We start from the raw sequence: 13,176 nt of genomic DNA, 5'->3' as shown, positions 1-13,176 counted from the left end.
CTTTTCTGAAGTTTAACCTTATAAATTAAAATATATTATTTTTAAACGATATTTAAATTCATTTATCTAAAACACTATTGGTTCAATTCTTTCACCTCTTATTATGTAATGATGGAAAATGTACTTCACTATTAATTTGTATTGTACAATTTAATGTACAACTTCCACTATAAAATGACATATGTAATCCATCACTATGTATAGAGACTGATGCTTTATGGAGAAACTGAGCAAGGGGAAGGATAGATATGATTTATTTTGATAAAAATCATTATGCAAGCGTGAGAGCTACTCGAGGCGTTATCTCTTTTAGTTGAAAAAATATATGATATCACACCAAGTAGTTGGCTATCTCTTTTAGTTGAAAAAAGATATGATATGACACCAAGTAATTGGACAATCGACAACGAATAGGATTGACATGTAGCAAGCTATATGAGCAATCTACATAACTTAAAATGATGTATGCGTACAGGAACTGGTGCAGAGAAGGACGTTGGGCTGGGAAAGGATAGATGTCACTTACTTTAATCTACCACCAAGTTGACGAAAAATAGAGGGAGGTAAGAATAAGGGCCGACTTATCTTGATCTCATGAACTAATACAGATATTCATGGAGTAGTTGGGGTATTGAATTTTGGCAATTAGCCATGCAGTCTCTTGCCTTGTTTAGTATGCTCATAAAAGTGTAATGATGGATGAAGATTATTGCCCTCTTAAACAGTAGTGTGTACGAACCTGTATTAATTCACAAATATTTCTAAACGATTTTACAGGGTAGATAAAGATTTTACTTCAAAACTCTTTTTATATTCCTACTTAATGTTGTTATGACATATTCAACATATAAAATATTCAACATATAAAATATGTTTTTTTTATTAAATATTTGAGAAATTATTTCTTTTAACTGAAAATTTTAATATGCCCTATATTTTTAGATTTTTTTGTATTTTATTATTTTGTATCTTTGAATTTTTATTTAATTGTCTTGCATTTTAAAATTTATATTAAATTTCAATTTCTAGAATGATACAATAATAAAATTGTCATATATACTATCAAATAACATATTGCATCATATAAAATAACAAATTACATCATATAAAAAATAAATTATCAAATAATAAATAATATATTTCGTTTTGAGAAATGGAGAAACTATTAAAAAATGTAATAGTTAGCTAAATTATTATTTTAGAGTACTTAGGTTACATAACTTTTAATCTATTGGTTCTTGAAATACACCTTGAAATAACCATTTTTTGTCGAGAGAGATTTCAATCATATTTATTTTCAAAGTCTTTGATATAATGGTTAGTTAAATTATAATTTTATATTGTTTAAATAACATTTTTAATATCAGTTTTGCCAAATACTTTATTCATTTTGAAATGTCATAAGATAATTAATACAAATGTAATTTTTTAATATTTTTTACAATACATTGGAATCTAGTTATGTAAGTCATGGTCAAATTAGCATAATGTGGAACGGTTTAGGTCCTTTATAATAGGAGAATTTACATGCTGACTCTAGTGAGATATTTGAACCAAATTTTTTTCATGAAATCACAATTGCCAGCTATTAAGACTGTTCATGAAATGGTATTTGTACAATTGAAATCTGCACGAAATTTGAGGTTGGAATTCCAAAAGAAATTTGGATGAGAAGTTGTGTGATTGAGAAATGATTGAACCATAATTTTTCAGTTTTATTCTTTGGCTTTCGTTGTTTTTTACTCTCCTCCTTTGCCCCCATCTATCACACTCTCCTCCTTTTTCTTTCCTCAGTCACACTCATACTCCTACATTCCTTACTAATGGCAAGATGTTTTTTCTCACTTTTTCTTTTTTCCCCTCACACTCTGCAGAAACAAAGAAAACAAAGAAACAACCTCTGCTAGCCCTATATTACTTGGGTTATTTCTGGGCCTATTTACCTCGCCTTCCATTCATATTATTTTTTCTGTAAATATCTATTGCTTCTTCATATTGCTTCTATTTTCGATATTCGTTATGCTTTTGCTCTGTTGCAAGTTTATTTTTCCATGTTTTGCTCTATTTTGCAAGTTTATTTTTGATATTCGTTTTACTTTTACTCTGTTTGCAAGTTTGTTTTCCTTTGCATTGCTAGCCTTGCCTGTTTATTATTCTTCCCCTTTTCTTTCTTCGGTCACACTCATGTGCCTTCATGGTTTTCAGCTCTCTTGCTTTTTCTTTTCTTTGGTCACACTCATACTACTTCCTTCCTTCCTTGTTCATGTCAAGATGTTTTATTCTCACTTTTCCTTTTCTTTTGTCACGCTCTGCCCAAAGAAAATCAGGAGAAATGACCACTACTCTCTTTATATTAATTGGATTCATTATTGTACCTATTCACCTCGCCTTCCATACATATTATTTTGTCTGCAAATATCTACTGCTTTTTCATATTGCTTCTGCTTTTTCTCTATCTGTAAAATTTATTTTCCATATTGTTTCTAATTTTTCCCTCTACTGTGCTTTGTCATTGAAAAATCCATGGAGGTTGTTTGCACTGGAGCAGTGGCCAACATAATAAGCATTGTTGTTAGCATTGTTATTTATCCACTAGCCCAACCCATAGATGATGTTATTCACTTGGATAGAAGCACACAGTTTCTGCAGGAAAAGCTAAGTAATGCCAAAGTCTTCTTAGATGACACAGTCAACCAATTTCAACATCAGCAAAGAAGTATCCCTCCCCCTCTAAATGATGGGTTGGAAAGGCTCCAACGTTCCCTGCAAGATGTGGAAAGCGTCATATAGCGCTCCCAACAACAGAAAGGTTGCTTAGATTGCCGCTTCTGCAAGCCCAGATTGTGTGGAAAAATTAGAGATTGCAAATTAAATATCATTGAGCGCTGCAGTGATCTTGAAAATGCCATTTCAACCAGAAGTTCTACTCTAGGGATTGTTTCTTCTGATCCAATGGAAGTAAAGGCATTACTTCAGCCAGTACTGGAGTCTAGCTTTGTGGGCTCAGGGATAAAAGCAGCAGAGATGTGGCTGAATAATTAGCTTGAAGATGTGGAAGATCATCAATTTCGAATAATAGGCGTCATTGGCATGGGTGGCGCTGGCAAGATGGCGTTGCTGAGAATGGTCTTTAACACCCACAAGAAAGGTAATGTGTTTGAAAACGTGATTTTGTTAACTACTTCAGGAAAGTTTAACATTGAGGAGTTGCAGAGTGTTGTTGCGAAAGAAATCAGTTTAAACCTGGGGATCGACAGTTCTAATGCTGCGATCAGTTCTGTTGTTCTTGACATGCAAAAGAGGGAACTTTATAATTATCTCAAGGAGAGGAAATTTCTTCTCATTCTGGACAATGTGTGGAATCAAATCCACCTGGAAGAAGAACTGGGAATCCCCTTGGGCAATTATAAAGGTAGTAGAGTGGTAATCTCTACTCACAGCAAAGAAGTGATTCAAAGAGGATATTGCTAGAAAAATTGTAGAAGAGTGTAAAGGTTTACTGTCGGTGATAAATGTTGTCGCAACAGAAATGTGGGGTAATACGTCTGCTAATGAGTGGAGTTTTGCTCTAACTAAAATGAAAAATGTAGATCTTTATTTTCTAAAGATGTACAGTGGCACTGATGAAGATCTCTATGGGCGACTCAAATGGAGTTACGGTCGTTTGAACGATCGTAACTTACAGAATTGTTTTCTATATTGTGGCACCTTTGCCGAAGATGCAAATATTGAGGTGGAGCAATCGTCCTGCAGGAAATCGGTCCAGATTTTGACTTGTTCTAAGTAGACATTTCTCTTCCTTTTCACCAATATGGAGCGCCATATCACAAAGAATGTCATGAAATTTTATCCACTCCTTTTCGCCAAAAATCATCCACCGCAAATCATTTCTATCTATAGCATGCTCAAACAAGCAACGTTCTACTAAAAGCTTTACATACCTGTGTCATGCATCTCTGCTACTAACCAACCCCTCCCCTATCCACATCTCCATGAATTTCTCCACCTCAATCTTTGCGTCTTCGGCAAAGGCACCACAATATAGAAAACAGTGCTACAAGTTATAATCGTTCAAACGATCGTAACTCCATTTGAGTCACCCATAGAGATCTTCATCAATGCCATTGTACATCTTTAGAAAATCAGGATCTACATTTTTCATTTAAGTTAGAGAAAAAATCCACTCATCAGCAGAAGTATAACCCCTGATTTTTGTTGCGGCAACATTTATCACCAGCAATAAACCTTTACACTCTTCTGCAATTTTTCTAGAAATATCCTCTACAGTTTTTGTAGGAGCATGGCCCGCATTGAAGGCAACTCTATCAAACAATCGTTATCCTTCTTCCATGGATAGGGGTTTTATCTATATGGAGTAGTCAGCATTTGCCCCCATTCTTTGAATCACTTCTCTGTTGCGGGTAGAGATCACCACTCTACTACCTTTATAATTGCCCAAGGGGATTCCCAGTTCTTCTTCCAAGTGGATTTGATTCCACACATCATCTAGAATGAGCAAAAATTTCTTCTACTTGAGATAATTAGAAATTTCCCTCTTTCGCATGTCAAGAACAGCAGAACTGCTCTCAGCATTAGAACTGTCGATCCCTAGGTTTAAACTGATTTCTTTTGCAATAACACTCTGCAACTCCTCAATGTTAAACTTTTATAAAACGGTTAACCAAATAACATTTTCAAACACATTACCTTTCTTGTGGGTGTTAAATACCATTCTCAGCAATGTCGTCTTGCCAATGCCACCCATGCCAATGATGCCTATTACCCAAAATTGATGATCTTCCTCATCTTCAAGCCAATTATTCAGCCACATCTCCGTTGCTTTTATCCCAGAGCCCACAAAGCCAGACTCTGGTACTGGCTGAAGTAATGCCCCTACTTCCACTGGCTCAAAAGGAACAATCCCTAGAGTAGAACTTCTGGTTGAAATGGCATTTTCAAGATCGTTGCGGTGCTCATTGATATTTAATTTGCATTCTCTAATTTTTCCACACAATCTAGGCTCGCAAAAGTGGAAATCTAAGCAACCTTTCCATTGTTTGGAGTGTTGTATGATGCTCTCTGCATCTTTCAGGGAAAGTCGGAGCCTTTCCAACCCATCACTAAGAGGGGGAGGGATACTTCTTTGCTGATGTTGAAATTGGTTGACCATGCCATCTAAGAAGACTAGGGCACTACTTAGCTTTTCCTGCAGAAACTGTGTGTTTCTATCCAAGTGAATAACATCATCTATGGGTTGGACTAGTGGAGAAATAACAATGCTAACAACGCTGCTTATGATGCTGGCTACTTCTCCAGTGCAAACGGCCTCCATGTCTTTTGTAACAACAAAGCACAACAGAGGGAAAAGCAGAAACAATATGGAAAATAAATTTTGCAAATAGAGAAAAAGCAGAAGCAGTATGAAAAAGCAGTAGATATTTGCAGACAAAATAATATGTATGGAAGGCGAGGTGAATAGGTATAGCAATGAATCCAATTAATATAAAGTGAGCAGTGGTCGTTTCTCCCGATTTTCATTGGGCAAAGTGTGACAGAAAAAAGGAAAAGTGAGAATAAAACATCTTGACATGGACAAGGAAGGAAGGAAACAATATGAGTGTGACCAAAGAAAAGAAAAAGAAGGAGAGATGAAAACCATGAAGGCACATGATTGTGACCGAAGAAAGAAAAGAGGGAGAATAATAACAGGCAAGGCTAGCAATGCAACGGAAAACAAACTTGCAAACAAAGCAAAAGTAGAATGAATATCAAAAATAAACTTGCAAAACAGAGCAAAACATAGCAAAATAAACTTGCAAACAGAACAAAAGCAGAATGAATATCAAAAATAGAAGCAATATGAAGAAGCAGTAGATATTTACAGACAAAATAATATGAATGGAAGGCAAGGTAAATAGGCCTAGGAATAACCCAAGTAATATAGGGTGAGCAGTGGTCATTTCTCTGTTTTCTCTGTTTCCGCAGAGTGTGAGGGGAAAAAAGAAAAAGTGAGAAAAAACATCTTGGCATCAGTAAGGAATGTAGCAGTATGAGTGTGACCGAGGAAAGAAAAAGTAGGAGAGTATGACAGATAGAGGCAAAGGAGGAGAATAAAAAACAGGGAAGGCTAGAGAACAAAACCAAAAAGGCATGGTTCAATCATTTCGCAATCGCACAGCTTCTCGTCCAAATTTCTTTTGGAATTCCAACCTCAAATTTCGTGCAGATTTGAATTATACAAATACCATTTCATGAACAGTCCTAATAGCTGGAAATTGCGATTTCATGAAAAAAAATTGGTTCAAATATCTCATTAGAGTCACCACGTAAACTCTCCTATTGAAAAGGACCTAAACCATTCCCCATTATGCTAATTTGACCATGACTTACATAACTAGATTCCAATGTATTGCAAAAAATATTAAAAAAATTACATTTGCATTAATTATCTTATGACATTTCAAAATGAATAAAGTATTTAGCAAAACTGATATTAAAAATGTCATTTAAACAATATAAAATTATAATTTAACTAACCATTATATCAAAGACTTTGAAAATAAATATGATTGAAATCTCTCTCGGCAAAAAATGGTTATTTCAAGGTGTATTTCAAGAGCCAATAGATTAAAAGTTATGTAATCTAAGTACTCTAAAATAATAATTTAGCTAACTATTACATTTTTTAATAATTTCTATATTTCTCAAAATGAAATGTATTATTTATTATTTGATCATTTATTTTTTATATGACATAATTTGTTATTTTATATGATGTAATATGTTATTTGATAGTATATATGACAATTTTATAATTGTATCTCTAGAAATTGAAATTTAATACACATTCCCCCATGGTTAGCTTGATATTATGGCACTTTCCAAAGTAATTTATAGTTCCTCCATTTGCAACCATCACTTGACACTTTGGTGCTAGATATAGGAAGCAATTCAATTCCTTGGCTATCTTACAATGAATAAAATTATGGGTACTACCTGAATCAATCAACGCTATTACCTTTTATTCTTGATATGTCCTTCTATCTTGAGAGTTTGAGGAGTGGTAATTCCTTCCCATGCATTACAATATATAGTTGAATTTATTTTTTCTTTCTCTAGGGTTGGTTTTGTTGATGGTGCTGGACCTGCCAACATGTTAAGGGGATCTCCCTGGTAAGAAGCCCCAATTAGGGTTCAGATAGTTTGATGTAGGAGCCCCAACAGTGGGTCATAAGGTAATCCCTTGACCTCGATGTCGCATAGAGGAAAGTAGAATAACTCTGTCAAAAACAAGGGAGTGACTGATGCAATGGGTCAAGGAAGTCGTATGAGAGGTTCCAACAATTTGAAGGGGGAAGGAGGTGAAAGTGAGTTCCAGGTTGAAAGGGATCATTCCTAACTTGACTAGCAACACACAACACAAAAGACATGCAAAGCTTCTCGCAGAGCAGTCCACTCGGATGCAGCAGCCACATCATGCAAGGTAAGATAACACGTACAGTACTCACGGATCTGTCCAAGATGAGTGCGACAGTTGTTATGGCAAGGTTCAAGTGAAAGGTCTCTTTGATTTCCGACAAAGCAGTTGACACAAATGGTGACAACATTAACAACATATGCAACATGTTAACAACAAGATTCATATAATTTCATGTGAATTAGTTCATACACAAGTACGTAAGTCAAACAACATATATCATTAAAGAAACCAAAGCAGTCCAACTACAATAACAACATATGCATGAAAATGTGTTGGTTCTTATTATATAAAGAAGTGTAAGTCACAATCATACAATACATCCACATAAACCAGCTAGCCCCAGCAGTGGAATGTTACAACCACATCCACCTGCTCCTCCAAAGAGATGTACAAGCTCTGTGCAGTGGAGAAGCCAAGGCACGTTACAATATTGTCCAATGTCCAAGCCTTCTTCAAGATAATCTCAGTAGAAGCTTGGCTGACCAAAATCCTATACAATGAGTTATGAGGGACTATTTATAGTAAAGGGTGGGGTGACCCTTGACATTCCCCTTTGTGACAATTCAACTACCCTCACAACTCTTCACCTACTCTATGACTGTTACATCCAACTATTGACACTTGACTTACACTTGACATGACTCAACATTACAATGCACATATATTCATGTGAGACAACATGGCTTGAGCAAGCCTTGCAAGACATCATTGACACTCGGTCCACTTTGGTGAGACCAACTCTTTGACATGCTTATGATGGTGAAGCTCATGAGCTGATGCCAAACTTGGTCATTCGTGATGGTGTGCATGCACCTCATGGTGACATCTTGCTAAAGCAAATTCTTACTTCCATTGCAACCGGTGCATTGGTTCCACCCCTTCATCCAACTTGTCTACTAACATGTGCATGGTATTCTTGGGTACGTCTGAATCGGAAGCACATTGATGCATAGTGTCCATGTTTATCTTCAAGTGTGTTTTGGTGGTCATGCAAATCAACTTGCCGAAGTACTCGTTTGGCTCTAGTTGGACTTGTTTCTTGTCTTCGCCTTGGTGAGTGTGTTGAATGGGTTGGATTGCATGACTGCGCACAATGACATGCATGCTGTTGAATCCCTTGTAGGTGATCAACCACACAGCTCACCATGTATGCTCTGTGTTAGCTGCTGGGATGAATCTTTAACTTGTTCGGGCACAATTTCATTCGTGAGTGCATGTTGCGCCCATTGCTATTCCTGATCCTATTGCAACTCATTCGTCTATCTATGCAACTTCATGCTCTTCCTGAGTTGCTTCTTAAACACATGCAACTCTTTCTTGTCACATCTTCTGCCTTCACGTGATCTTCATGTTGCGCTGTCACTCCAAAGATGGAGTCTCCAAAGTTGCTTTCATCATAATGAACCTATTTGAGCTTGCAACCTTGTTTCACCTCTGTGTTGTCAACAACACTCCTCTCGCACTCGTTGCATTTGGCATGTCATCTTCAACTGTTGTTAATGATGTTACTTGTTGTGATGCTACTACTTGATGTCCTTTTTTACAAACAACTTGATGTCTTAGCGAGTAGGCAAGCTCATAGACACTTTATTGACTACATCCCCAAGTGTGCTCTAAACGGTGTCCTCATCTCTCATCTCCTAGAAGCCATTGTACCTATACTTTTGAGAGGCTGATGAACACCTGCTATACCTGGAGACATGGCAACACTCATAGCAAGCAATCTGTCACTCGAAAACCAAAATGAACATGAGAACTAACTTGCAACGGACCTGGGTGAATGATCATGAAGGTTGGGAAATTTTGACCGTGAGGTTGGGAGACCAGCTGTTAAGACTAGTCAAGGCACAGCATGGGCTGCTGGGAGACTAGCTGACTATTGGAACTATGAATGCATAGTCCAGTCTAGGTGCTGACTGTTGGGATTGCGCAATGCACAATTCCAACCGGGAAGGACTCTTGGCCTAAGGACATATCTGTGCAATTTCATGGGCCAAGCATCCATTGTCCCCCAGAAATGCACAAAACAGTCCTGGAGGCTGGTGCCAAGTAGGAATGTGCAAATCTAGAGAGGAAGGGGAGCCTTCCTTTCCCAGATTGCACAATACAGCCTTGGCGAAGGCAGAGCCTGGGCCAAGCTAACGGGGGACTGAAAGCAAGTAAGTCAATGAATGCATGGAGACACTAAGTGATAGCATAAGTGATTGATAGTGCATGCAAAACATGAATGAAAGATTCACCAAAACAGATCACCATGCATGTGGGTGAGGGAGTTCGCCGATTTGGCAAACGTCCGTGCAAAACAGTTTCATGCATGTGACATCAATGAGATATGAACGAAAACTGAAACAAAGCTAGGAAAAGCTAGTATATATGTAAAAGACAACAATTGTTCAAAGAAATCAAGAAAATAGTACTCCTACAAGCGAAAACACAAAAAGCGACAGAAATGCAGCACAAGGCATGGGAAGCAGGCTTACCCCAAAACAGCTGAGTAGAATGTGTCGAATTCTCCTATATGTTATGTGGGATGTCAAAGTTGCAAGGTTGATATGAGGAACAAGCTCTATAGCATCTGGTTGATGAGTTTTGATAACATCGAGGTTGTGACATGCGTGCCACGAATTTAGGGGAAGCAACACTTGGTGGGAGATTTTGGAATTGCTCCTTGCATGTAACCTCCAACTACTAAACATAGATCCATGAAACAAGGGATTCCTTTGTATGTTGCCTTGGGAGAATCAAGCCACGCATGCAAGTATTTTTTTCTTAGTCCCGGAGGGAACCGGTCAACTCAGTTGCACATGCAAGGGACTCCTCAACTGTTGGAGAAAAATGTGCAGTTCTAGCTAGGAGCTGGGCTGGTTGCTCAGGAGATTTGTGCAATTTTTGGGCAAAGTAGCTGACTATTGCCTAGATTTGCACAAATTCTGGGCTGAATAGCCTGCTGCTAGGAAAATTTTCACAAATCTTGCTGGGAGGGTGGTTGGCAGGGTTGCGCAATCCTGGAGCCTAGCAGGCCGTCATAGAGGATTTCACTATTCTTGGAGGGAAGGTTGGTTTCCCTCTAGAAATGCACAATTTTCAAGGGAAGCTGCTCAACCTACAACTGGACCATGTTCGGGTGAGCAGCCTGTGAGGGGGATGGATCAACTATGATCGACAGTTTGCCGTTATGCGAGGAAAGCACTTGAATCTTAAGTACTTGACGAAGCAAGACAAATTTTTGTGTAAGGTTGGTAGGGAGGCTCCAAAACAGGCTAAGGAATAATTTTGGAGGGTGGTTGTAGCCGTTACAACACTTGGTGACACACTGGTAGAACTCCAGCTCTTTGCATAGGCCTTTTTCATGAAAAGAAAGTCTAACACCTCCAGAAGTATTGTTCAGTTTTCAACTCATCTTGGTTTCACACTAACTTGATTGTAAGATGTAGCATCTGCCAAACCCTTGGTCAATTGAGACACATCCCAAGCCAAAGAAACACAGTTGTTTCGATTAGGGTGAAGGGGTATATAAGTGCACAAGCAGCATAGTCGTTAGAGTATTAGTTTCATCTCTGGTGTTTCTCCACTACCAGCAGGCCTGGACAGTACCTCGGTGGAGTCACATAGGAAAACAAGCATGGCTTCACTGCCATTGAGCCTGGTCAGTACCCAGGTGGAGTTACTTGCATCACTTCCCTGTGTAAGAAGCCTTTCTCTTCTTTCGCCTTATTCATTTTTCATTTTTAATTTTTCTTTTAATTTTTTCATTTTTCAATGTGCATAGCACTTATTCATTTCAGAGGCAGAAAATGGATCCCGAGTTATTGAGAGCAAAAGAGGTTATTCCAACAAAGAAGTATTTTATTGTATCTCTGATGTGCCTGTTAAGTTTTTTCTTCCTTACCTTTCTCTACTTGACTAAGCTGACAAGGGTTAACCCTAAAAACAATTGATAAGAGAAGGTGACACTAGTAAGCGTGCAAGCATTGTGTTTACACCAAGGTTTACTTCAAATAGTGCATATTTTAATTCAACATATCATGGACTAAAAGTAACAAGATCATCATACAGAGGCAAGACGACAGATAACCAAGTAGTGATAGTTGTACAAGCCCTCTTGTACTTTACCCAACTCGTTTCAAGAGTCATACATGGTTTCATGCAAAACTAAACTATGAACGAAACAAGCGAACGAACTAACAATCAAAGCAAAGAAAGAGCAGAAGCAAAAATTAAATCGAAGTAAGTAAACAAACAAGCAAGTGAAAAAACAAGCAAACAAATCAGGTAAGAAAACAAGCATGAAAGAAAACAACTGAAAGAAAACTCTACTCCTACTCCTACACTAATAGTACATGGGCATGATCACATGAAGTGATACTTCCAATGCATCCACCAACACATTGGTAGACCCTTTTTGGTGAAGGCTTGGTCCGCGAGCAACCCAATTGTGTGAACTAGCAAGCAAGAAAGGTATAACAATGAATACAACCACACTTCCTGATTCAAAGTGCCCAAGGGACATAAGTGAGTGCATGTGCATGACAAGCAATCCACAGACTTGCCATGGTGTTATGTGACACTATGTGCAACTTTGAAGCATATGCACACTCTTGATTGTGACATGAATGTAAAAGAAATAAACAAAGATAATTGGCGTTGCGCACAAGTGCTTGCAATGTAAGACTCCTCCAATGCATAAGTAATGGGATCATGCAGTTCGAGTGGAGGAAGTAAAATCTGAGTGTTAGATTGATCTTGAGTGCATAAAAATGAGTGCTAAGGAGCCTTGAGTGTTTGACGAATTTCTTGATTGGAAGTGAAACCAACCTTAGGACAGCGAGGGCCTGACATAACCATCAGCTCGGGCTAAAGTGCCTCAATGGTCTGTGCGGTTTCGACTTCATTGATAGATGGATCTTCATAGATGAGTGGATTAGACCAATTAACAATGAGTGAATCAACATCGTGATCAGATGTGTTAGAGTTGGTCTTGTCAATCCTCCGGCAGAGATCAAACATGCTCTTACAAAGTGATTTTAAGGTGTCAAGGTCAAATTTTGTCATTTCAGTGAGTCTTCAAGTAAAATTTGATCACTAGGCATTAGGTCTAGGGTTTTCTTTCACTCCTTCCAAAGTCGTCCAAATGTCGGTCAATGTCACTAATCATCTGATTCTACCATCATTCAGAGGGTTGTCATCATCATGTCAGGTTCCAATGGGTCATTTTACAACTTGTTCATGCTTCAGTTGCGCCTAGGTAAGGTCATTTCCCTCTCCTAGGGTTTTGAAAGGCAATTTCTCTTGGACGGTCAAATCATCGGCAAAACTTGTATCCTGATGTTCATACACCTTCCCCTATCTTTAAAGTACCTTATCAAATACTTCCCATCACTGAGATCCCCCAAATTCCTCATTTTCGCACAAACCCTAGTTTCTTGCTACAACTTGGCAATTTTCTACGTTGGCTCAGTGTTTTGACTTTTTGGACGCCTTCCCTTCACTCAATTTCTAAGATTCCACTTTCCCCTACTTCCTAACATCCCTCCCTACTTCCCAAAATTTCCTCAAGAATTTAGAAGCTCCCTATCCCCTTAATTTCGCTTCATTTCAACAAATCTCTTGTTCCACACATCGGGGTAGGTTTTACTCAAATAATGTTTCTGAGCAAGGAAAGATGAATTTGGAAAAACTGAGAGAGGTTTTTGTCC

At 38.0% G+C, this 13,176-nt stretch overlaps 1 protein-coding gene across 1 annotated transcript; it reads left to right on the top strand.

Moving 5' to 3' along the window:
* Positions 1 to 3,108: 3,108 nt before the first annotated feature.
* LOC149152780 (putative disease resistance protein At5g63020) lies at positions 3,109 to 3,787 on the top strand. Its single transcript, XM_089443602.1, has 2 exons — positions 3,109 to 3,412; positions 3,528 to 3,787. The coding sequence occupies exons 1-2, from the start codon at positions 3,109 to 3,111 to the stop codon at positions 3,785 to 3,787; spliced, it is 564 nt and encodes a 187-aa protein (XP_089299728.1).
* Positions 3,788 to 13,176: the final 9,389 nt, after the last annotated feature.

This window comes from Pinus tabuliformis, chromosome 9 (genome assembly GCF_031772625.1).
Source record: "Pinus tabuliformis cultivar Carrire ecotype Pingquan chromosome 9, CPIR1, whole genome shotgun sequence".
In the NCBI taxonomy this organism is placed as follows: domain Eukaryota; kingdom Viridiplantae; phylum Streptophyta; class Pinopsida; order Pinales; family Pinaceae; genus Pinus; species Pinus tabuliformis.
The sequence above is the reverse complement of the archived record's forward strand: the minus strand, read 5'-3'. Positions and strand labels throughout refer to the sequence as shown.

What these genes read in the sequence shown, in the direction of transcription:
- LOC149152780 (XM_089443602.1), top strand. Translation starts at nt 3,109, where the DNA reads ATGGCGTTGCTGAGAATGGTCTTTAACACCCACAAGAAAGGTAATGTG. An exon ending in CCCCTTGGGCAATTATAAAG is followed by an intron (nt 3,413 to 3,527) that starts GTAGTAGAGTGG and finishes TTGTCGCAACAG; the next exon opens with AAATGTGGGGTAATACGTCT.